General features: G+C 40.4%; 3 protein-coding genes across 3 annotated transcripts in view; 1 reads left to right on the forward strand and 2 right to left on the reverse strand.

Moving 5' to 3' along the window:
- Nucleotides 1-1,455: 1,455 nt before the first annotated feature.
- On the reverse strand, nt 1,456-9,918 carry smad2 (SMAD family member 2). Its single transcript, XM_061292828.1, has 11 exons — nt 9,769-9,918; nt 7,814-8,349; nt 6,494-6,583; nt 6,162-6,355; nt 5,900-6,034; nt 5,728-5,802; nt 5,601-5,654; nt 5,277-5,489; nt 5,062-5,199; nt 4,483-4,627; nt 1,456-4,411 (listed from the first exon to the last, which is right to left on the reverse strand). The coding sequence occupies exons 2-11, from the start codon at nt 8,068-8,070 to the stop codon at nt 4,288-4,290; spliced, it is 1,425 nt and encodes a 474-aa protein (XP_061148812.1). The 5' UTR covers nt 8,071-8,349; nt 9,769-9,918; the 3' UTR covers nt 1,456-4,287.
- Nucleotides 9,919-11,121: 1,203 nt separating this feature from the next.
- On the forward strand, nt 11,122-12,479 carry si:dkey-175m17.6 (N-acetyllactosaminide beta-1,3-N-acetylglucosaminyltransferase 2). Its single transcript, XM_061292829.1, has one exon. The coding sequence runs from the start codon at nt 11,122-11,124 to the stop codon at nt 12,451-12,453; it is 1,332 nt and encodes a 443-aa protein (XP_061148813.1). The 3' UTR covers nt 12,454-12,479.
- An 8,727-nt stretch (nt 12,480-21,206) lies between these two features.
- Nucleotides 21,207-25,986, reverse strand: part of LOC133163180 (ephrin type-A receptor 5) — a 34,036-nt gene continuing 29,256 nt past the window's right edge. Inside the window, exons 18-19 of the mRNA XM_061292819.1 lie at nt 24,994-25,158; nt 21,207-24,919 (exon numbers count right to left, since the gene is read on the reverse strand). Of these exons, the coding sequence (XP_061148803.1) occupies nt 24,808-24,919; nt 24,994-25,158 (277 nt within the window). The 3' untranslated portion in view covers nt 21,207-24,807. The remainder of the gene's footprint in view (nt 24,920-24,993; nt 25,159-25,986) is intronic.

A 25,986-nucleotide genomic window follows, 5' to 3' on the forward strand; every position in this document is an offset into this window, starting at 1 on the left:
TTAATCATCAGTCGACTGTAATTTACCAACCCGAACTTCCCCGTAATTATTGGAAAGCATTTTACATTTGCACAAGATCAGACGATACGGTTAGAACAGATCCGATCAATATCCTGACGCCACAGTCGCAACGTCTACATTAACCAAAATGCAACCACAAGGGAGAGACCTGATTACCACAATGGTATTAGCGATCCATATTATGATTCCAGAAAGTTCCTCCACATTTAGGATATTGTATTTATTTGTTTGGGAAATGTTTACCGCACTGTAATGTATTGTCCTGGAAGAGGACACTTGGGAGCTGATGATGGGCAAAGAGATTGAGCAGCAACAAAGCAAGATTCATAATTCCGTGCTAATGGAGTTCGTCTACAACGTTCCTAGGAAATTACAATGTCGAATTACCAGTGAGCTAACCCCAAACGTGAAAATTGAGAAAGACATGCTGTCACGATTAATCTCTCTGACATCACCATTACCAATAAGTTACTAGTGAAGTATATATAGTGGGAAATTGGGATAATTTTTTTTTTTAATTGGATTATTGTGAAATAGAAAAAAAAAGTTAAATATTGAAAAAAGGAACTCTAACCTCAATCATCCTACTACAATCTTTTCTTTCATGTTATTTAAAGTCAGTAATCGTGCAGAAATCCTGTGATGCTTTTTAAAGAAAATAGTTCAACCATATTAATTCAAGTAGCCTACTTATTGACTTCCCTCGGGTTCCGCCTGTTTCTTTAGTGTACTTTTACCACCCTCTTGCGGCGATTAATGCGCAATACAACCAAGACCATAAAAAGCCTTAATTTTCCAATACTTTTTTCGTCACACTTAATTGCACTGCAAAAGTAAACAAAGCATTCATGCATTTAGAAATAAATAAATAAAAATGGCTAATAAATGTGTCTAAATAAAATCCCGTGGTTTCATTTTGTTGAGAGAAAGCCGGTGAATTCCCGATTTGCAATTAAACAAATAGGCATGACAAGTGTTGCTTTTCAAAAATATATATAACTCGGTAAACCTTTAAGTGATATTGGAAGAAAAACAACGTGGACAATTACAATTTATTCATTCAAATTAGGCGTGGTTAGCTGAATTTAAACTTCAAACCTATCAGTGGTGCAACGTCAGCGGTCTTACCTCATCCTTGAACTCAAAAAGATCACAAATGTTGGGTTTTGCATGATCGTCGTCCTTCAGAAACCTGCTTAAGTGTCATCTTGTCTGATTTTCTTTGGAGTTTAAATGTTAAACGTGCAGCACGCCAACTTCACCTGGTTTAGGATTTGGCCACGCCCTTTCCTTATCACCTGTCCACTGAGAAAAAGCAGCATGTCAAAATAAAAGCATGCTCGTAAAACTTGCAAACCGTAATTATAGTTTATATTAAAATGGCTGGAATTCCACTGAATGATTGGCTGATCAATTTGAATCAATGACTAACACTTTGATTTGTTACAGTTTTATTAGTGTACACAGAAGTTGCTCGTTCATAATTGGAACGTTTATGAAGTTCAGTGTTTGAAGAAGAACAGACATCCTTGCAGCTTATTTGCTGAACAGGAAATACTGTTTGGAAAGCAGAGAAGGGTGGAGGAGGAGGAGGAGGGGGGGGGGTCTTGAATAAAAGAAATAGCATATAAAGAAAAACAAAGTGACTACACAATAACACCACTAGTGCCATGAAGCAACTTTCCCCTGCAGAGTAGTTTTGTCAAGAAAAAGAGAGGCTCGTTTGGAAATCCACATTTGTCCTTCACAGAAGAAAGAAAACATTGTGATTGCTCAGCTCATGCTCCATTTGCAAAACATTCTTTTTTTTTCTTTTCGGGAAGCGAAAGTCAACTGCAGAATAAGGTGGCACTCATTTTAAAGAAGAAAAAAAAACAACAACACAAAGGCTTGCTGGAACCTGGCAGTATGCACACAATGGTAAGAATCGAAGGGGGAAAATACTTCGGAGAATACCATCTGAACAATCTGATGTCAATGCATGGAAACAAAAACAAAAACACTGCATGTGTCACCGATACAACAACCTTAAGGGAAGAAAAAAAAATAAAAAATCTTTCTATCATCTACTGACCTTGGCATTGAGAAGTCCAGTAAAGTATTCTCTAAAAAAATAAAACGACATGGAACATAGATATAGAGCGATAAACATAAATGCCGCGGGCTGGTTTATGTACAAGTGATTTCAATGGATCCATACAAAGGGGAAATTAATCAAGGAAAAAAAAAAAAAAAAAAAAAAAAAAAAAAAAAGGCCGCCCTAAGTGAAATTCATTCACTCAACTCGGACCGCGTGTATATCGCCGTTTGCGTTCACACGCATAATTTAGGAAACGTGTAGGTCCGTCGTCGGAAGTAAACGATGAATGTGACCCCGGGATGGAGCGAGACAAAAACAAATATTTACATGTCCCGCCGGTCATGTTGTGCTTTTGTGCTCTATGTTGGGCCACACGCGAGCAACACATCAAGAAAAAAAAAAAAAAGAAAAACCGGAATGTGTGGAAAAGACACAACTGGAATTCTGTATTGCGCAACTGCTGGTTCACACCCATGGAAACTCAGGATAAAAACAACAAATTAAAAAAAAAAAGTAATATCTTATTTTTAAAGGGGTTTCAATTTTTGGGAATGATTGATTTTTAGGATTTCAGAATCAAGCAACTTGTACAAACTTGCATTTAGTCTTTGGGACAGCATAGGGAATTCGCCGTAATGGTCCGAGTGGTAATAATTTGGTTATAATTTATAGATTGTAAATGTATGTAGAAAAGTAATTTCAATTTAATCGCATTTTCATGAAAAGTAGAGAAAAATACAAAGTTGACATTCGGGACAATGATCATGTTAGCTAGTTTAGGGCAAAAAATGTCAACATATTCATTTGTATAGATATAAATTTATATATTTTTTTTTGAATCACCAATACAAAAAATAAAGAAATAAACCACAAATAACTGTGCAGCATAATTGCTTGGTTTAATACTTAAAGCTTAAATAAAGTTTAGTTGGAAAACGATTGATTCTAAATTGTTCTCCTAGCTTGTAGGTGAGGACGAGAATGAGCGCTTACTCCATAATAAGCCAATTCGGACATAATAAATGACTTTTTTTTTTTTTATAGTGACCATTCCAAAAATATTCAATTGGTTTTTTTTCAACATTCCTATCTGTACAATTTAAAAGCATTTCTCGTTCTATTTTACATGAAAGGCAACTTTTTTTTTGGAGTAAGAATAAGGGGGTGCATAATTTGGGGCAGTGCAATTTTTTTGATGTCGAGGCCATTTTTCCAAAAATCCCACATTGGAGGATTCTTCTTATCAAAGCATTGTTGATAAATGGAGGGGGGGGGGGGGCAACCATGCATCAATTCAAGCACAACAATCGAGAGATTAGCATAACGCATACAAGTATTTGTGACTGTTTAACACAAGGGGGCGCCAGACTCTCTTCCTGCACACGAATTTACGCTACATTCCAGCACAACTCCTTTTGGAATATATAAAAGAAGATAATGGAATGGCATAGAACAGAGAAAGGTAGCTAGGGGAAGCGCGTGTCGACTTGTGCTCGTGCGTGCCGTTATCCACGCTGGAGGGAACACCCGCTTTTCAATTTCGATTATTCGAGAAACCCCACTGAGATTGAGCACTCGTGTGTAGTTGAGTGACAGCTAGAGTGTGCGTCAGGGTAGTACACGGCAAGCGTTATTAATGAGAAGGTTAACCTTTGCAATCTGTGTGTTGGGGTGGTCCTGACCAAGAAACAGAACCCGACTTTGGTCACTCAAACCAAGATATTTGAACATGAATTCCAGAGAGTGGCAGTAGGACTGCGAGTCAACTGTGTGTAAACGAAAACTCTTGACACCGAATCCAGCTCGTGGCGTGGAAGCGAGGCAGTGAAGAGGCAAAGGTGACCTGACGAAAGGCGCGAGCGCCGCAGACTCCAATTCCCCGCCGCCCGGCCCGTTTGTTGTCTTGAGTTGGGAGTCCGGTTCAGTTCAGCACCTCAGTCAAATACCTGAAAGGTGGATGGATGCCACTCTTGTCGTTTGGGATATGCAGAGTGACTTGAGTTTTTAGGTCCATGGTCGTAGGAATGTCAGCCTGAGGTTGATCGGTCAAAGGTCATTGTCAGGCTTGATGTGACGTTTACATTCCGCTCCGGTTCTCGAGGTCCTTTTCAATGCATTTCCGTCTCTAAGATGCTGGTCGACTGTTGTGTAATGTCAAGTTTCTTCAGCAGCGGTCAAGACGTCGTTTAGGACATACTGGAGCATCGCACGGAGGGGGAACCCATCTGGGTCAGCACCTTGTCCAACCACTGGAGGGGGCCATTGAGATGCAATTCAATCCAACAGGGAGTGCTGGTGACTGTCTGACGTCTGAAGGGGGGGGAAAGAGAAGATTTTGAAAAGATTTATTTTGTGCACAATGACTAAAGCGAAGCACACACCTGTACTCGGCGCCCCATCCTTTGACGAAGCTCATCCTGATGGTGCACATCCTGGTCAGCTGGTAGACGGCCTCAAAGCCCTGATTGACGGACTGCGCCAGCAGAGCGGCAAACTCCTGGTTGTTAAAAATCTTCAGATTACAGCCTGGAAGTGAAAGATTTTTGGGATTAGACTTCATCTGATTTGCATTTATTGAAAAGTTTCTTTCCTCGGATGAAACTATTGCGACGCTTGCGTTTGTTTGCCTTCCACCCAAACGTGCGGCGCCGGATAACAGCACTCACGCTGCTGCTGCTGCTTTCGCCAAGAATGAAATGTTCTAAATTGCACGGATACATATTAGTCAGCGCGTGTGGGTGAGAGTCTGAGGGGAAAAACAAGTCACGTTGCTCTTCCTTGAAGGCTTTCTTTTTCCAACAAGTATTCAAAGGGAGATCAGAATGTAATTACAATACCGCAATGTTTTCTTTTTCTCCTTCTTAAATTCGGCTGCAGCATTCTTACTTAGCCCGTCTTTTTGCTTTTGTAATTGATGTAAAAAAACTTTTAGAAGCATCGGTATAGCGAAAGAGAAACACCTGGCGGTATCTTGCAGACTGTGGCGGGGTGCCACCCGTATCGCTGGTTGCAGTTGGGACTCTGGACAAAAATGGCACTGTCGCTGAGGCACTCAGCAAACACCTCTCCTCCGATATAATACAACCTCACGCCGCGACCTGCCAAATACATTTATTTATTATGATAAACACACACTCGAAGAATTTGTACTGGTACGAACGCTAAAAATAGATACCTATATGCCTCCTTGTCATTTCAACAGTTGCATTCCTGTTGACGTTGCTGAGCAGTCCAAGGCAAAAGCGTTCCGAGTTGGACGGGTCGGTGAAGCCGTCCACGGTGAGGGAAGGCTGCGAAGCGTGGAATGTTTCTCCGACGCGCTGGTTGAGCTCATAGTAAGCGATGGAGCACCAGAAAGCCGGTTCGCTGTAGGTGACCGGCTGAAGGTCTGTTGGGAAACATTTGGCCGCTATTACGCAATCATTGCAGCAGGTAATTCTTTAATGATGCCCAGAGAGGAAACATTTTAAAAAAAAAATGACAGCTAGGGCGGATTTACCCAGGCTGTGGCTGACAGGTGACAAAGTGTTGGGTGAAAGTTCTGCTGGTGAGCCTAGCAAAAAAAAAACAGTTTTCAAATTTTCAAAACAAAACACTTTTTCTTTTGAAATACCAGACTAACTTACCCGATTCCATACTTTGATTCATCTGCTGGTCACTCGCCTCGCCATCTTCACTAATGTAGCCGGGCGGGGGAGTCTCTGTAAAATCAAGCCGTCAATGTTCTGATTTTGAGCCACGTCACTGACTTGCCCGTGCGCCATATTGGATAGAGCGAGGCTCGCGATGCTTACGGACCTGGTATGTAATTATTAGGTGGATCGATGCCGGCTGGGAAATTGGTGTTTTCAGGGATGGAGTTTGTAAAGTCATCAAGAGGCGGAAGCTCCGTCAGGATCTCTGTATGGCGGGGTACCAAAACTGGGGGTAGCACTGTGGAAATAAGACACACAAATGGCAGCATTTTTTTTTTTTTTCCTCCCCATGCAAATGTAGATCATTTCCGATGGCGGCCTGACGACGGGGCGCGATTCAAAGTCGACACCAAAGAGATCATTACCCGGCGTCTCCACCCTCTGGTAATGATAAGGGTTGACGCACACTTCGTCCTTCTTGAGGTTGAAAGCGTACTGGCAGTTGTCGACGGCCCGCAGCTCATGGTGGCTGTGAAGGTCGGGCCACCTCCACAGGCGACAATAGATGACGTGCGGCAGGCCCTTGCGATGAGACACTTGAAGACGGCCATCCAGCGACCTGAAAGCAGAGACGGAGCCTTGAATGGAAAACAACTATTTTTAGGATTCAGCTATTGTAACTGAAAGTTGGTTGGCCTTGAAGGACTCTTCCCGCCCGCCAATGATGCACAATTTGTCGACGTGCGAGTGTGGTCACCTGTTGTGGTCAGGGTATCCGTACATGCCTGAAGAGTCCCACTGCTCTATCATGTGGCCTGACCCTAGACCCCATAGATCTGAGCAATTGCTATAAACACACACATGCATGCGCACACACAGACACACACGCGCGCACACACACACACATACAAGACATGAGCAAAAACAATGACAAAAATAAAAGTAAACAAGACAGTAAATGTGTGATGTCACATTCCAAATAAGATGAAATTACAAACAGATACAATTGGTCTCTTATCTTTGTCTGCTTTTCATTTCAGAAATCAGTAAGTCTAGCGTGCAACTATTTTAGACAGGTCAAATGTCATCCCCCCTAAGCAAACATGACAGTCGAAAAAACCACCTTAGCTTTTTTTTTGTACAGAAAACTATATTACACATAGTGATGGGAAAATGAAGCTTCAAATGTGCTTCATGAACCAGTTGTATTGTGTCTCCTCTCGATGGCACTGTCGCTTGAAATAAAGAGGTAAGTCTAGATTACTCTGCTTTATTTAAAGCTTAGTTTCCCCATCGCTGCTATAAGATTACCAATTAATGACATGGGGAAAAAAAAAAAGAAAAAGGGACAATGTTCAAAATGTCAAGACCATATTGAACACTTGAAACAACAGAAGACAATTAGTGCAAAAATGCTGAATATGGCTTATGATTGACGCAACGCACGCACGCAGACACTCCTTCCCACCATCCTTTTTTTTTTTTGCATGCAAAGCAATGAAACATGTACTGTACGACCAATCGCAATGATCCCACGCGTGTGATCTTTAACACGCTTCCTCCATTACATGTTGGAGTTCGAACACCTATTTCCTCCTGACAACACCCCCCCCCCTATCTGAAAGTTGTCTGTGGTGATATGAATCACAAAATTTCAACAATACGTAGCAGAAGTACACAGAATAGGAATCTGAAAATACCAAAGCGCCCTCTTGTGGTCGTTTTTCATAATGCCTATTCCAATACTTTTCCTCCAGACATTAGAAAACGAACAACGTCAACAATAGAAGCTCGGTTTCACGTGCGAGGTTTTGGTTTCCTTCACCCCCGGTTTCACTTCTGCTACAAGGTTAACCTGCGCGACCCGAATGAAGAAGTGGGCTTTCCGTTGCGCAACTTTTTTTGTCCTGCATGTCTGTGATATTGGGACATGTTTTAACTCCACGTTACGTGTGCTGTGCGGTCAGTCAGCTTTTTTTTTTTTTTAATCAGTTCCTTCGAGCGAGATCGGAACCCGCAAAGTGGAAAAAGTCGAGAAAACAAATATGACAAAGTTTGCATGTGTGCGCCATCTCACCTGGGTATGGTGACACACTTTGTGTTGATGTTCTGCGTGCTGATGGCTTTTTCCAGCTCATCTAGCTGCCCCGTCTTCTTCAGCTTCTTCACCAGGCTCTTGACGGCTTTTTCGCACCATTTCTCCTCCTGCCCGCCTCCGTTCTGCTCCCCAACTCCCCCGATGCCGCCTCCCGCTCCTCCGCCTCCCGCCGGAGTCTTCTTCCAACCCAGAAGCCGCTTCACCACCGGGGGAGTGAAGGGTAGTATGGAGGACATGTTGTGTGTACGTTGTGTACGTCAATGTTTTGAGTTAGCCTCTTAATCTGATGTCAAGGGATCCAGGGAGGCGGGGGAGGGATGTAAAGCTGTTAGGCTGTATTGCTAAAATCCTTCAGGAAATAAAAAGGACAAAAACGCATGTGGATTTTGTCTCGTCCAATTTTAAGTCTTTCGTTTTGAGGGGGGGAAAAAAAACCTGGACAATATTTCAATTGGAAAATTTGAGATGGAATGTGCAAATGCTGGTGGGAGCAGAAAGCGGAGTCTCCAATAATCCTAAAATACACAAGGGGACAAAGATGTGCAAATGTCACAGTGATGAGAAAACTCATGAAGGCTGTTGTCACAATTTGTGTGCAGGCCAGTTGTTTTGTTGAAATAATTGTGGCAACATAGGGTAGCTTTCGGTTACTAGGTCAGCCTTAAAACCTAATCCATTTTAACAGAGGTGACAAATCTTCTACGTTGATGCTGATACTAATCGAACGCTAATCCCGTACAAAAGTACCGATCCCATTATCAAAACCAGAGTTAACCTTCTCTGGCTGATCAGTGTCAAACCGCATTAAAACCTGGAGGGTCAAACATGGTGCCTCGCTTGGATTTAGAGAAAACGTGTTTGGATTTTTTCCGACGTACTACGAGGAGCGGTAGCGACAATTCGATGTGCAAACTCCAAAGCGTTTCTTCTCAAATCTCTGTCGGCAAGACTTGCATGTTTACTTCAGAAATCCATTCAGAGAGACACTGCTGAAAAAAAAACAGGGATATATTTTTGTTTTGGTTTTCAAAGTATTGACGTGCTCTACGACCTTCACGTGTAACCTCATCTGATCAATTTCCCTGCAAGGCAGTGAGAGTAAGCTGACCAACGAAATAAATGAGATCAATGTTTATTTTACAGAAAAAAAAAAAAAGAAAAAAACATACTGGATCATCGAGGCTTCAAATTCAAAACTTAGAAGAGGAAGGAGGGGATCATCACTTCTGAGTTCCTTCTGAGATTTTGCTTGAATTGTTTAAACCTCGAAGTGCTCCTAAGTACGACAGATCGATTCAACACTTTATTTGCAGTCTTATGATTCGGAAAAAGAATTACTCATTGGGAGATCATTGCACGCCAAAACAAAGAGACAAAAGGGGAGAGGGAAAAAAAAACGCCAATCGGTTGCAGAATGAACATATTGGAGTATGTTTGCAAGGCACAACAAAAACCTCGAACCGTGTTGATACGGCTGGCTCGAACGTCAGAATGAAATGCTAATCGCGACTAGCAGGGCCTTGTGGACAAGATAAGCGGCCGTATTTTGTCTGGAACATCAAATCGCACTCTTTGTAACCACCCACAATATAAACACACATGCACAAAAACACACATGCACTCCTCGCACGGTTCGAAGAATAAGCTAATAAGCTTCGCTGCAATCGAGTCAGTCTAGACTTTGAGAAACAGCAAAAAAAATTAAAAATAATAGCAATTTTTGATATTATTGCCGAGTGTGAAATGCATTGAAGTTTCTTTGTCTTGCTTGTAATTACTGTTACTCCTTCTCCTCCTCCCTTCAAAAGCGAGTGCGAAAAAAAAAAATCGCTAGCAAGCTTGCTACTTTGTCCGACAGACAAATAATCAGGTCCGCTGCATGTTATTTTTTTTTGTCCCTTGCAAATTTAATATTAGTTTTAGAACATACTTACCGACTAAGTAAGTGGAAGATAGTCCGGAGGTCACTTAGGTACCTGTTAATATATCCAGCTTTTTCATTTTAAATCGGTCCAGCGAGTCCTTAAAGTGGAAATACAATCGCCGAGCCACCGGAATGATGGCCCCTCATTCAAAGCTCAACCAAACTGTATTGCTTGTTTCCACATTAACGCAACGATGTAGCCCCGCCTTTGCTCTCTTTTCATTGGCTGAATTCATTGGTTCAGGAAAGGGCCCCGATGCCAGATACGTTTTCTATTGGTTGGTGTCAATGTCAGTTCTGTACTATTGTGACGTATGTGTGGATCGGTGATGTTTACAGTTTACTTTAATTGCCATATTATTATTATTATTATTATTATTATTATTATTATTATTATTATTATTATTATTATTATTATTATTATTATTATTATTATTATTATTATTATTATTATTATTATTATTATTATTATTATTATTATTTTGTTGACATTAAAACAGAAGGATGATGTCAGTGTGAGGCTTTTCATAGGTAGTTTGGTGGCATCATGCAAATACATTCTTACACTGGCAGATCCTGCATGCAAATCCATTGTTCAAAGAAAAAAAGGTTGTTTGAGCAGCTTCCTGGGTTTAAATGACTTAATTTTAATTTAATCTTAATATAGATGTTATGTGTTGAGCCACAAAATGCGCATGCTCAGTGCTTTTTCCATCTCACCTGAGACTTGTTGCTCAGAAGCGGAAGATGCCAAGCAGGGTTTCTTTCTTTCGTAGTTTTAGATCGTCATCGACATCAGTGATGCTTAACCAGACGGGAATAATAACAACTATCAAGATGGACTCTTTACCTCACTGAGCCTCAGTCAATTGGACCTGTTTTAGAATTTTGTTGTTTTGTAAGTATTGCCTTCCCTCCTTCCTCTGATAATTTTCAGGGAATTTATATATGTATATGAGAAATTAAATATATTTCATCTTTTAGATTAAATGCTGTAATTTCTCATTGTTACACCAGATCATTAATGCCGTTGACAAAAAATATATTTTACCGAATGCAAACTGAGGTCACACTTATCTTTACTAACAGTGGTACAAAGACAAAATATTTTTTAAAATTGTCAAATATATATTGCATGTCCTCTAGATAGGTAAAGAATGATGCTCTGAGTTAATAAATCTCTCTGGGCCATCACCACGGTAACAAAAACTCAAGAGGGTTGACTGCAGGGCAAGATATAAACACACAGTATGCTACTGCAGGGATATAAATTCATTCAGTTATTTGAGTCATTTTTCGATAAACTATATAAATATTTCTATTTGCTTTGTGTACAGGCGTGTGTCTAATTCCACTACATGCAATGGGCAAATGCTGCAAGTGCAACGGGAGGCTGCTTTGCATGTGCCTGCTGCCTTGCATGATGACCGGCCACCTTTTGATTTACATCCTGGTGACCATTTTCGTCACCATCTCCTACACTCCTCCGAAAATAACCGTCCACTACATCGCTCCGGGGATTTCTGCAAATTCCGGGGCCTTGGCCTCTTATCCACTCAGCCCCTTCTGGAAGCTTCATCTTGAGCACAGCGCACTATGGAATCAGTTGCAGCACTCCTTGGATCGTCACTACAATCCGATACTTCGAGGAAATGCGACTCGTACATGGAAGGAGTCCAGAGCAAAAGATTCATCTCAGGATGAATGCTTTTCTGCTTGTGTGTCACGCAAGTGTTCAGACTCACATCTGTATGATGTCGACAAAATACCGGCACAATTGAGAACGTTTGTCAAGTCGATGCATTGCAGGAGTTACCCGATCATCATCAATCAACCCACCATGTGCAAAAGGAACAGTACCAAATCAGCTCTTCGTTATCCAATGCTTCTCATAGCAATCAAATCTCAAGTGGGGAACTTTGAAAACAGGCAAGCCATCCGTGAAACCTGGGGGCGCAGTGGTTTTGTGACGGGGGAGTTCAAGAAGAAAGGTGGATTCGTGCAGACTGTGTTTCTGCTCGGCAGGCAGGACTCCAGTACAGGACCTCACCCGGATTTGAAAAACTTCCTGGACCTAGAGAATCGAAAATACGCTGACATCCTACAATGGGATTTTCGGGATTCTTTCTTCAACCTGACCCTGAAGGACTTGCTGTTTTGGAAGTGGCTCCAGAAATACTGCCCCACCGCTGTGTTCATCTTCAAGGGGGACGATGACGTCTTTGTCCGAACCGGTGCACTTCTCGATTACTTAAATCAGCAGTGGGAGGATCACAAACGGCGTCCGGCAAATGAAACACGAATGGATTTGTTTGTGGGGGATGTCATTAATAACGCAGCGCCAAACCGGGATCCATCGACCAAATACTACATCCCGGAAAGTTTCTACAAAGGAGCCTACCCGACGTATGCCGGAGGAGGCGGGGTGGTGTACTCTCGCTCACTTGCGTTACGATTAAAAGCGGTGTCCCGCAGGGTTTGCCTTTTCCCAATCGATGATGTCTACCTGGGAATGTGCATGGAAAAACTCGGGCTGTCTCCAAGTCATCACCCGGGTTTTTTAACATTTGACCTCCCGGAGACAGACAGGGAGAATCCCTGCGCGTATAAGTCTGTGCTGCTTGTTCACAGGCGGAATCCTAAGGAGATGTTGACATTATGGCACAAGTTGCAGAATTTGAAGAGTCGATGTTGACGTTTCATTCCGTCTTAAAAGGACAATATTGATATTTATTCATTTTACTGACTGACTTTTCGTACTTGTAGTGAAATATTACATGATCAGCTTTCACATCAATGGAGGCAAAAAAAGTGACACTAATGATCATTTCACAATGCCCCGAGAATTTTTTAATTTCATATCTTTGTGCTATATTATATTGTGTGGTTTAAATGACTTAGCTTCACCTGTGTTAATGACTCCATGAAAATAAATGTATCTGAATATTTCTTATGCTTATCTGCTAATGATGGGGAAAATGAAGCTTTGAGACTGAAACCTGAAATGAAGCTTCAAATGTGCTTCATGAACCAGTTGTGTTCATTTGACTCCTCTAGATGGCACTGTCTGTTCAACATTACTGACTTGACCTATACTTAGCCTCTTCATTTAAAACAGTGCCATCCACCCCAAAAAAAGAAAATAAAACTGGTTCATGAAGCACATTTGAAGCTTCATTTCAGGTTTCAGTCTCAAATTTTTGAACACAGGTGTGAATGGCTGACTGACTCTATGTGTCGACCCTGTGACTGACAGGTAATCAGTCCAGGGTGTCACCCTTAATCAGATGGGCTAGACCCCAGCTTCACTGTGACACTTTAACAAGCTAAGTGGTCGGGAAAATGTGCAGACAGATGAATTTCAGTCTGTTTTTAGTCTAGTGACTTCAAAGGTTAAGCCTGCGGCTCTCCTGGAATTATCTATGACGGGTTTACCAGGAGTCTACTTGGAGTAGTGATAAAAACACTTCCACACAAGATCCCGGAAGAGCCTGAGTGCGGTCATGTGACCAGACTCATTATTTGGAAACTGGCATGTCCCTAGAGGAGCTGTGGAATAGAAGAAAAATAATGCAAGAAGATATCCTGGAAGACATTTTAGCCACCTGAAGGGTGCTTATCAAAAAATAAATAAAAACAGTTATTTGTAAGTATGTGTTGAGGAACTCACTAAGCATGCATGAAAAAAATCCCGATTTTTTTTTTTTGCATTTCTATTTGCAGTTACGAATTTATGAAGATCATCCTTATTGAATGTTGAGCATCCAAAAACTAACTAGCTAATTCAGCCTCACTCCCAAACAAACTCCATGGTGTTTTTTAAAGCCTGTCATATCCATGTGCTCCCACAAGAGGGCACTCTCGCACAATGATTATAATCATGATAGGGCGACACTACTCTGCTCGGGGTCAAGTTAATTTAAGAATCAAGATTAAAAGAGAGAGAATGACCTGGTAACTTCAATTTAGAGTAGTCATTGAGAATATTTTATTTTTTTCATTATGGACTGACGATGCTACAAATCGACAATGAGAATTGTCTTATTGGCTTATTTAGTTATGCATGTATTTTTTATAAATACAAATTGTTTCCAGAATCATTCCAGTGACATCTTTGTGGTAATATTTGCACTTTAATTCATTTTTTAAACCTCTCATCTGCCAGTGCGTGTATTTATTTCAGACATGTCTGTGAAGTCAGTAGGAAGGACCAAGTAGGGCAAAAACAAGCGAGAAGGCAGATTTCAACATACTCCGCCTCGAAAAAAGAAAAAAAGATGATGAAACATCACATCACTGCCTGGTTGATACTATGCCGAGGCCGGTGTCAATATTTTTGACATACAAAGAGAATATGTGATTTTTTTTTTCTTTTAGTTGCTTTCACCTTTGGATGAACTCCCCAAAGTGGAGGCAGAATAGAAAAGTAGCAGGGGTAGAATGATAGGTAGCAAAAATAGAGGACGGATGAGGGGGGGGGAAGAGGAGGAGAAAGCAAGGATCTGCTCCATGTAAATCATCTTCATTGTTCTCCTAATGCTGCTTGTGGGCAAAAACATGCGGATGCACTGAAGGAACCAGGACGACGAGAATCTCAGGATGCAAACTCCCACTTCCTTCTTCTTGTCTCAATCTGTCCCTGATGGAGCTGTTTTTTTTTTTTAATGAATCACAATCTTTACCCTAAAATTAAAGAGATAGCCTCCTATCTAGCTTTGTGCTTGTGATGGGCATCAGCACACACACACACTGCCGCCAGCACATCAACATGCAGTCATTGGGTTGGCATCGGATCGCAGGCTGCTAATTGGCTGCCAAGGAATGCGTGTATGCGTGTATGCACAAACGTGTGTTCCTCTGCTGCAGAGCCGAGGTTGCTAAGAAATTCCCGTCACGTCTGTGAGCCTCGATTAAGATGTTGCTCCAGTTTCCAACAGACAGACATGTGGGGAGGAGGTGAAGTGGGGGGGGGGGTAGTGCAGAAGGGGGGGAGATGAGAGAACGCTAGAGGAGGTGGGGAGAGAATGAGAGGTGATGAGGCGGGAAAAAAGTGAAGAGTGAAGGAGCTAGCGAAATGCTGCAGTGGTTCTGTTGTGGAGGAAGTGAGAATTCTCCAGTACTGCCATCCTTATCTGCAGTTCTGAAGGAAATATTTTTTCCGCATATGGACGAAAAAAAGATTCCACTTTTTGATTGGAAACTTGACCAGGAATCACTTTTTTTTTTTTTTTTTAATGTAAAAATGAATTAACAGTCGTCATTTCAGTCCAGCCAAGTCTCCAGAACATCTTAATTTCCCGTCCCCTTAAGTTTCATATTCTAACAAGCACGCTGATCTTATCTCCACCATGCATCTGGTGTATGCTAAACCATGCAAAGCTATTATTCTCCACATGAGCCTTTCATTTCGTGGCGTTGGAACAAATTGATGGGAAGTACAATATGTGGCCTTAAAGATAACAAGATAATTAAAAGCAAGTTATGAAAGCTTATATTATTAGAGCAGCTGACCTTTTGAACTTTCCAAGTGACAAGGAGGGTGATGTAAGGGGGAACAAGGAAAATGATGAGAAGGAATGAGCAATAGGGGAGAAGAAAAATAAACACAAAAGGGAATCTGGGTAATATAATGAAGCCGTGTGAGACTGTTGAATGATTCTAGGTCAAACTTACAAATTTACTTTTATGTGCACACTGTACGGGCTTGCACGCCCTCAGATATTTCACCGCAGAGGCCGTTACGTAATCACGCCGGAGAGGGAGCGAGCGAGAGCTCGGAATCTGTAGCCTAATTAGACGCAGACACCGGCAGACACGTCTTACAGCTGTCTGTCTCGTACTTCCACCGCAACCAAGCAGCTGCTTGTCTGCTTTGGAATTTTGACAGCTTTATTTTTAGTCTTGTGTTTTTTTTGTTTTGTTTTTTTCAATGAGATGCACTTAATGGCTTGTTTGGATCAGGTAGATTCCGAGAGTAGATAAAGGGGAGGAAATATCCCAAAATTAAAATGTTAAAAATTTGTTTGCAGATTTTGACCCAGAGTGAATTTCAGAGAAATAATACCAGGTTGATCTTTCCCCTTTTTTTTATAATCATTGCAAGAATCTATTAACATAAGTGAATATTATTCATTATTAATGATAATATAATTTTCAGCAATGCATTATTTCAAAGGTGCAGGTCACTATCAAAGATGTCATTCTCATTTTCAAAAAAAACCTTGCTGACCTCTGGCCTCGTCTATTCCATTATTCATTTTGCCTCCCTCAAAGAGTCTTTTAAAAAAAACATTAATTAAAATTTTAGTTCATATGGATTAGTTACAACTGCGTGGAGATGCTTTCGTTTTATGAATATCAACGATATCTTTGAAATACCATGAGAGCAAAAAACGTTTTTTTTTCGTGGACGGTTTGTGCGAATGAATGAAAGTCTCCAGTGATCTCAAGGTCCTATCATGTTTGTTTGATAGAGGATAATTAAATCGGTAATGGAAACCAACCTGTTCTCATTGCAATCGATTTAATTGATGCCGTTGTACACACAAACACGCACACACCAACTTGGTTGTGAAATTGCTTTCATGGATCTATTTTAACATTTGCACCCAAATTTCTTCCATGTTGCCTTTGGTGTCAGCAAGTTCATACAAAATGTATGATTTGGACTTTTCACCTTTCTGATTTGGATTCCTTGTATAAATCAAAGGAAAATGGAGCCTTTTATGGTAGGAGCTCATCCATGTTTGATGTGCAGCCAGGAGGGAGACCTAGATAATAGAAACGATCACACAGATACAGTCCTGTGTTGGTGTGTGTGTGTTTCATTCCACGGAATTAATAGACTTAAATTAGCGCATGGCAAGAATTGCGCTATGTAGCGTAATGCTAGCGTTTAATAACCGAGTTGTCGTCCAATAGCTGTGAAATGGGACCCTGCAAATTGAAATCCTACAAATGAGGTCAAAAGGTCAAGAGCTTCTTTCAGACAATTCTAAAAAAATATATATACATGAGACGTCTGCTCTTCCACTCTTATTCATTCCTCGACCATTCAGAGAGATCCAGAGGAGCAAGTGTCTACTGTGAAGATCCGCAAATATAAGAAAATAAAAACTCTCACGGTGTTGACTCGGGGAAAGCGCACGGGAGGATCAGCCGATTGAATTCATCAAAAAAAAAAAAAAGCCACTGATTGTCTACAGGGAAAGTCCCGAAGGGGAAGATAACATGCGCATATTTTCTGGTGTCCCTCGGGAGCTTGATCTTGCTGTGGGATAAAATCAATAGTCATTTTCAAAACATGACTTAATAATGAGTGATTACACACACGGCGCGGCGGCATGAGGTATGCAACCATTTCACTTTTTAAAGCAAATGGGTCAATCGGGAAGAGTTGAAAATGTCTTTAATCAATGGCGAATGTTTTTTTTTTTTTTTTTTTTTCACAGAAAGGGATGCCTTTCTGTTTTTAAAATGGATGTTCCTTTTTCAATCCAGATGATGCATTACCGTCATTAGCGTGTCTTCATAGCAAGCATTCGGTATTAAGACAAATGAGATGTTTCACACTCAGACATTCTCGCCGTACAATTTATACATGGCAACATTTATAAGGAAAGACACTTATCTGCTGGAAATCTGTTAAAAAATAAAAGCGCTGGATGTGATTTGAAGTATTTTGGAATTCTGACGATGATGTTTGCAATTCCAGCGTTGTAGAGGAAAGAGACAAAAGGAGACATGTGCAACACTGCTGTCGAGGTTGCTGAGGTCGTAGAAAACCCCCCCAAAAAAACTCAAGATGATACCTCAAGGCCTTGGATGTTGACATATCTCTAGAAGAAAATCTGCGCTAGTGTTCACCTTTCCATGAAGGGTGTGATCACACTCCTGAGCTATCTGGGGAACGTCTGTTCTGCAGCCCTGGAGGCAAGCCTGTGATTACAAATTCAAACTGTAGGCTACAATGTGCTTTCCTTCTTAATTGACAGAAATCTCGGAAGCAGACGAGGCGTGATGGAGAGTGTCCACTTTGGTGGAGTGAGGATCTAATCTCGGAAATTTCCATAGAATGTAGTCCTGATGCTTTAAATGCTGATAGGGAAACTATATAATCAAATTATATTGAAATTAAAATAATAAAAAAAAATTATAGTAAAATATTGATGTTAAAATTATTATTTTATAAATTATTAAAACTGAAATAATAAAATGTAATAGAATTATATATATTATATATGCTAAATATATTTATTTTATATATATATATATGTCAATTGAGGGTTAGCATTTCGCTCACTTGGAGTAGAGTCAGTTGAGCTGGTTGTCGCTTTTACAATGGATGGACCTCAATAAGAGAAGCTAGTAAAAATCCATCCGTCCGTTTTATATTCCACTTATCTAGCTCCCTGTTCGGGTCGACCGGCGAGCTAGACCCCCATCCCAACGGACGTTGGGTAATAGGTGGGCTACACCCGAGGCTGCTCACAAGTCAATTACAAGGTGATTGAGAAAAGTGCATTGAGTGAAAATCGATTCCACGTCAGATGCAATCATCGAAGTGACCTACAGCACTAGTAATGGCTGAAGGAAGTTAAATCATACCCACACTAACAACAAAGAAAAATTAAGCAAGGGATAAAAACACCCAATTCCTGTTGCCCTTTATAAAATCCTTAGGTGCATATTTATGATTTATCTTTATTACGAAGCTTCTCTAATAATTCTCCTAGAACACATTACAGAGGTTACCGTACAGAATCCCCTAAACAATTATTAAGAGACGAATCGGTGCACAGGCAGCAAGTCTTTATTAAAGTACACGGCTGAAAGCTCCGCCAAGCTCCAAATGTGCCGTGCACGACCTACAATCTCAAACTGCCAGGAAAGTCTGCAAAACACCTTCATGTGTAGCTTTTGTTCATTTTGTGAGCACCAGTAATGTCATGGTTCTTTGTCTCTTGACTAATTTATGTCTTTGGGGTATTATTTTAAAAAAATATATATATTTATATACTATATAGTGCGTAATATTAAAAAATATATATAAAATAATATATTAGAATTATAAATGAAACATAAATATACAATAATATAAAATAATATAAATATATAATAACTTAAATCTCTTGGCTAATTTATGTCTTTGGGGTATTTGTTTTAAAAAAAAATAGTGAATCAGAGCATAATATTACAAAAATAATATAAAAAATATAAATAAAAAATATAACTATACAATCATACAAAATAATATAAGAAATCAGTATAATGTTAAAAAAATCTAGAATGAAAGAAATATACGGCGTTTAAATCTCAAATCTCCTCAGCATTGCTTTCCATTTGTGTCAAGCATCTCCACACATGCACGCCAGCACATACATTATTATGAAGCCATTACGCAAGATTTCATCACCTGGTATGGACTCCACTAATTAGGAACCAGCATGGCCAAGAACAAAGAACATCCAGCCGGTGACAAACCGTGCAAGTCTGCGCTGGCATTCATCAGACCGTATTACCCAAGAGCAACGGCGCTCATATTACAGCCATTAATATATATTTGTATCCCCCCCGTGTCTCCGATTTTTTCCTCCATCTCACCTTGACCGACCCTCAACACGCGTGCGATCGCTCGTATCTCAAAAAGACAGAGCCCATTGGTCCGAAAGGACATCACATTAGGGACAATTCAGCGCGTGCATGATTGACTGCTCGGGATAAAGGACCTTGGAAAAAAACATCTGGGCAAATGACAAATACCTCCCTCTGGCTACCTTTGTATGAAGGCGACAGGCAAGAGAGAAAGGTGGGGGTGGTTGCCTCGTGTCTGTGTGTGCGCGTTGACTTATCTCCAACGCTACACAAAGACCTGCTGGTGACATGTGTGTATGTATGTGTGTGTCCTTGCTAGCCAGCCACTTGACATCACACGGCCCTCTCATGGCAGGCTTGTCGGATCACTAGCAGAATGGATAAGGCTATTTACCAGCGGCTTATTTGCTGGGGGGGGTCAGACCAGAGTTTCGTGTCAAAGCATTGGCGCTACACTTAGATCATCTTTATCTGCTCGTGTCCACCTTGAGCAAACAGCTACACAAATTGCATTTGGGGAATTAGGAAAGGGGGGGAAAGTATTTTGCACGTATGGACGTAATTTGGGTCAATGGAAACTAAAAATGATACAGTAAAATATCCAAACTGAGATAATACATGACAACACATCATCAATTCCTCTCAAGTGACAGCTAAGGTTCTACTGAAGGTCATTCGTCATGATTACCGAGGACTCTCGGCAATGATTTTGAAATGACCCGAGGGATATTTCGACCGGTGGCATGTCTTCAAGAGAAAATTACTTTATCGTACCATGGGACACCTGATTTTAGACGGACCGTCTTGACGGTAGCGGGACGGGGTAGGAACAAAGATGGCAAACAATAGGACACACTTGACAGAATCCAATATGGAGTCAAAGCGGTATGAAGCTGTCTGGAAGAGGGTCTGGATTTAAATCAGATAAATGCAAATAAAAAGATACGGTTTGCAACGTATACCGAGAGACAGACGGGAGCTGCTGACATCAACAGCGCGTGTCACTCTTGTTGCTTGGGCTTGCATCATAGCCTTTGGAACGACACTATAAAAACCTCTTTGGGTTTTATTGCAGAGTATTACTCTTAGCCGCTAATGCATTGTCAAGTCAAGTCACTTTTATTTATATAGCGCAATTCACAACGGAAGTTAGCTTAAGGCACTCAACAAAATGGAACGGCTCGAGAACCTGGCCCGAGTCAGTCACAATCGATTCTGCCAAGCTATTCCATCTTTGAGTTGTTCAAATATTGAAAATAAAACTTTTGAATGAGAGTCCAAGGACTCCTCAGACTTTTTTTTTTCGATAACTATTATTCGTTTCTTCCAGTGAAGTTCCGCTACTGTTATTAAAAAAAACAGCAGTAATTTTCAATTTTAGTCAACCTTTGACAAATTTGACCCTTGACACCCGCAGACAACTGTGATCACACAATTACCTGCACGGCATTTCTATAAATCTTTCATCAGGTGCCATTTTGAGTGACATTTCAAATACCCAATTGTGTCTTTGTCCAATCACTTCCTGGTCATCGTCTTTATTACGTAGCCTGCGAGGCAACGATTTTTCTGCGAAAATTCTGATGGACGACAAGGTGCAGTTGTAACATAATATTCAAACATATTACTCTTGGATCTGGCTTGCGAAAGGAAATTGTTTCTTGTGAAAGGAAATTGTTTCTCGTCGAGCTGTGGATACGATTCCTTCGATTCATCCATTTTTTGTCATGTTCGTCCTCATTTGCTGCTCTGGTTTGTAGACAGACAAAATAAATAAGATCAGAACAAAGTCTGCCTCCACCAGATTATAAATCGGATCCAAAAGCAATCCAGAAAGTGAGACACGTATTTTTGTCCAATTTTATTGAAAAAATAGAGCATTTGAGAACACACTACAAAAACAACAACACAAACATAATACATGACGGTCTCAAAGACAAACTAATAGCACAACAGTTACTAAGTATGTTTGACTGTGCTTTCAATGAATCCAAAACTGTCTGTCATTCAGTTGTTGACAAAAAAAGTGTGCGCTTACAATACAATTTTTATTTTCAGCAAAACCTGATCACCACATGTCTGGAAATAAATCATCGACGCAAAGATTACCCGAGGCCCGTAAGTCAAGTTTCATGCTAACGCTTTGCAAGTTGGAAAACCACGAGACGGGTGGTAAAACTTTTGAGTGTTTGGCTTTTTATGTTGTTGTTTTTAATGGCACAAAAAAGTTGTCATCATCGGTAAAAAAAAGGAGAACGATGACCATTATAATGGAGCTTATTGCGGTATATCGTATTTTTTGGACTATAAGGCACCAAGATAATTTCCTCAAAGATCAACAGTGCACCTTATCCATGGAAATTTCCATAAATAGGCCTTAATAGTCCGAAAAATACGATACTTCTTTTTACAATTGTCGATCATTATTCTTGACTTGCCTTCAGCAAATCTCCGCTAGCTTAAAAGCTAGTCTTTCGTCAAATGACATCAAAAGAATTCAAAGCTAGTTTTCACATAATGTTATTAGAAATTGGTTCACATATTTCTACATGTGTATGGCAGTTGATAAATATTTGGAAATCCCTCATAAAATTCAGACATTCCAGTTTAGCGGCATTGCAGAGAAACAAGTCTTTGCTGGAAAAATGAAAATATTTGATGGTGGTAAGTAGCAATAACATGCGTTTATGATTGATTTTAAAAGCGATGCAAATCAATACGAGCTGTCAACGTAAGACCTCTTCGGAGTGGAATTGCTGGAATGCCTAAAACACCCTCCAATCATTTTCACAACATTGAGCAAACATTAAGTCACCGTCATACATTTGTTCAAGCCATGATCACATTTGTGCCACACAAAAAAAAAAAATGGTGCTCGTCATCATTGGGATTGCTTCGAAATTACGACCCAATTCTTGCGCTCAAGCCGAATATAAGAGATAACTTCAAATAACTTTGCGGCGGGGAATTAAAAAGAAGGGTGACAGATTTGTCATAAAGTGCAAATGAAATTAGTTCCAACATACACATTGTCTGACATTCTTCTTATTGCCTGGCAAAAGTGAATAAAACGTCGGGGCACAATCAAGACGAAGCATTTTGGCAGGGGAGGAAACGACGGTGCTAAAAAGATACGAGGCACTTAGAAGGGTGTACCATTTTCCAACTGTTCATGCCCTGGGCATACGTTTTTAGTTATAATTAGTTTGGTGGTTGCGAAAAGCCAATAAGCCCCAAAATCTGACACATTATTTCAAAATTATGAAATGATTGATGAAAGTAATTTAAGAAGCAGTAAAGCAGATACAGGCAGCGTAATTGCTCGCACCGCCTGCATATACGCTCGGCCATAAACGATGTTAACGATTCAAGTCGGTTGATTATTGACTAATTGTGTTTTGAAGAGAGTCAGGCAAAATGGAGCGCGCTTATTTTGGCTGGGGTGTTGTCAGTCAGTTTCGCTTAGCTGAGATTCATGCACACTATAGCAAGTCCTCGGGGAAGCATTAGTCTGCTCAATAGGACACTTGCAGGAGTCTCCCGTCTCATTAAAAAATAGCTAAAAACAATTTGTTAGTCGATTGATCATTTCCCCCATGACAGCCAAATGTTCATCCATCCAAATAGTCACAAACTTCATTTGTTCCGGGTCTCACTTTCCGCGCATTTACTGAATTTATTCCCGTCTACTTTGACGTAAAGAACAATTCCATTGTCCTATTACATAAAACAAGATCGTAAAATGTTTTAACACCGTAACTCCTCCCGACCGCAGAAGAGGCCTTCGGTTTGACTTATTTAAAAGTCAAAACATGTTCTTAAAAAAAAAAAAAAGTGAAATAGCCTTTTAAAATCTTACATTCTTCCAGTGTGCTTTTCAAACAGTCCATTGAGTGTCCCGCCTACTAAACCATCTCCTATAAAAGTACTTTTACAATCTCGATTCAGTACCATCTCCTGAATTACCACACAAGCTATGAAGGAGTGTTAGGGCCACACTGAAGAGAGAAAAACATAAAGTAAGAGGATGGAGAATAATGTTTGAATATTAGGACCGGAATCAGACTGCATTAAGAGGACTGTCGTATTCATAGAAATTATGACAATCTCAGTCCAGTGTTGCCCTAATACTCGTTCATTTAAAAAAAATAAGAAATAGCAGTCGTCGGAAAAGATGAGGTTCATGTGGCAAGTTATCTGCACATTTTTTTCAACTTGGAGACATTGAATAGTGTCGTAAAAATATTCACTGTTTCTGTATATAGGCTGCTAGAAATGACTCTTGGGGGAACAGGCGGAGCTAAGGTTTTTCTGTGAGGGGGGCTGGGGGGCAAAAATATTTTTTTTCTTTTTTAAATAAAATTCCCAAACCCAAAATATTTTTGGATTTTTTTTGATAATGGTTAATTAAGTGGATGGGTTAAAACTTTTGGAAAAATCCCTGGAAAACAAAATATCCAAAAGTCAATTATTCCTGTCCCTAATTTAGAGTGGTCCAGGTCGATCTTTTAAGAATGCTGATATAGAAACGTTGTTTATTGAGTACTGAGATGCTCGATCAATAGCAACTTGACCACCTGCATGGTAGACTGAAGAACAATGCTCCCTGCTTTAAATATTTATAATACATTATATACATGAAATACATGTAGGCAGAGCTTCACAGATTAAACGCAAACACGAACATTTTTTTTTTTTTTTGCATTTTCTATAAATACAAATAAATAATAAGTGATTATCGATTTATTCAATATTGCCTCCGTTTGCCAGTGGTTCCGTTTCGATGAGGTGCACTGTGGTGGAGAAAAACTTGCTGAGGGTTTTTTCGCAGTACCTGAAAGTGGACGTGAAGGCTTCATTGGAATCTCAAACGTGGTTGATTCGAAACTTGAAGACTCATCATGGTTGAGTGATTGTTGACTGTTTCCATAGCAACATGGTACATCCGCTGATCAATCAAGTTCCGATTTTTTTTGTCCTACAAAAGACAACATGAAGCGAGCTGACGTGTTCATGCAATCTTAAATGAGTTTGATGGCGTCCTCGTGACCACCGAACAAAAACCGGAGATGGTAGCCGTTGGTGCCTCAATCCACTTTCCAGAAGACGCTAAGCGAAACATACAGACCCGCTGGACTCAGAAAACCTGAGACAAGCTGAGAGAAGAAATGAACGTATTTGTGTGTAACCAAAAAGTGCTGGTATCTCTCCATGTTTGAGAACCGAAGCAGTGCTGGGATGGAAGGAATCCTCTGGATGGAAAGTCTTCAGTCAACCATGTTCCCTTTTTTGTAAAACCACTCATCTCCCTTCAGTTTGGTCTGTGACACCCCTAAAAAAAAAAAAAAAAATCACTGGTCCATAGAAAGTCTGCTCCTTATCATTTAGAAAGTGCTCAGCCGCTCTAGGTCCAACTGAAGTCTTCTTCATACTAGGTCCACGTATATTGTGCGCATTAGATGTTGACACTGGTAATGGAGCTGTTCATAAGGACTCTCATTTCCTGAATGCTAGTGATGATTTTCTTCTGATGACCTGCTAGGTTCACCCCAACTCTCCGCAAGTCCCTAAAAACAAGAAGACATGAAGACACCATCGGATACGATCAAATTCAAAAGATAGCGTTCACGAGTGTCCTTACTCGGATGTCATGTGAGCGATTGTGTCCAGTGACGAGTATCCTCCTTCCAGGAAGAGTTCCGTGTAACGACCCATCTTGATGGAATCCAGCCACTCGCCTACTGTTCTACTCCGGACGTTGCAGTCTACATCTACACTGGCGTGCTCCACTAAGAGGTTGGATACCCTGATGACATCAATCAGGAAAAAAAATTAATGCAGTCGGTGATTTGGAACTTCTGGAAAGTAAAATCTGCTGTCAAGGCGGAAGGCTGGTTGAGATGGTATTGATTAGTTCCTCCCTTTGACAGGAAATCGTAATTATATTGCGGTCAAACGGTGGAAACAAAATGGCGGTGTATTTGAAGACTGTTAGAGTGACAGCTTTTTTTTTTTTTTCGACATATCGCCTTCATTATTCTCTGAATGCATTGTGATGCAAAATATAGTCCACTCATTACTAAGACAACATTATTCAGGTTATTCTCCATGCCAACAAAGAGAAAGCGCCGAGCTTTGAAATACAAACGTCGAAGGTTGCAAACAGCTTTTTCTAGCTAATAGGAGCTTCATTATGCGGAAGGTCTGGTTTTGCTGGAGCTCCTTTGAACTGTTGAGCGCTATTGCTTTGGTTGTTACATCGGGAATTTACTTATCTTCGTAGAATAGGCCGAGAAATGATCAACCGTTGTTTCATTGCCTCCACCGAGAAAATGAGGACTTAAATGTCTCCATTACAACGCGTTAATGTCATTATACGCTAATGTAAAACTAACTAATTGGATGTTAGAATACTTTGAAAGGCAAACAATTGAAACTATTGCTTATTCTTAAGAAAATCAATTTCATTTATGCCTTCCCCCCCCCCCCCCCCCCACCTCTTCCCCCAACAACACGAAGCGATTGCGGTCTAAAGTGATTTAATTATGCCGCCACATAAGAATTCGACAGACTCTATTTACATTTAATCTGAATGATGATGAGTTTAGCTCCGAGTTTAATTCACAAGAGAAGG

The sequence above is a fragment of the Syngnathus typhle genome, linkage group LG12 (genome assembly GCF_033458585.1).
Source record: "Syngnathus typhle isolate RoL2023-S1 ecotype Sweden linkage group LG12, RoL_Styp_1.0, whole genome shotgun sequence".
Taxonomy (NCBI): Eukaryota; Metazoa; Chordata; class Actinopteri; order Syngnathiformes; family Syngnathidae; genus Syngnathus; species Syngnathus typhle.

Excerpts from the sequence above, each read along its gene's own strand:
- si:dkey-175m17.6 (XM_061292829.1), top strand. The coding sequence starts at position 11,122 with ATGGGCAAATGCTGCAAGTGCAACGGGAGGCTGCTTTGCATGTGCCTG.
- smad2 (XM_061292828.1), bottom strand. The coding sequence starts at position 8,070 with ATGTCCTCCATACTACCCTTCACTCCCCCGGTGGTGAAGCGGCTTCTG. Across the intron at positions 6,035-6,161 it reads CCAGAGGGTGGAGACGCCGG|TGCTACCCCCAGTTTTGGTA; the intron begins GTAATGATCTCT and ends TTATTTCCACAG. Across the intron at positions 5,655-5,727 it reads GAATCAAAGTATGGAATCGG|GCTCACCAGCAGAACTTTCA; the intron begins GTAAGTTAGTCT and ends TTTTTTTGCTAG.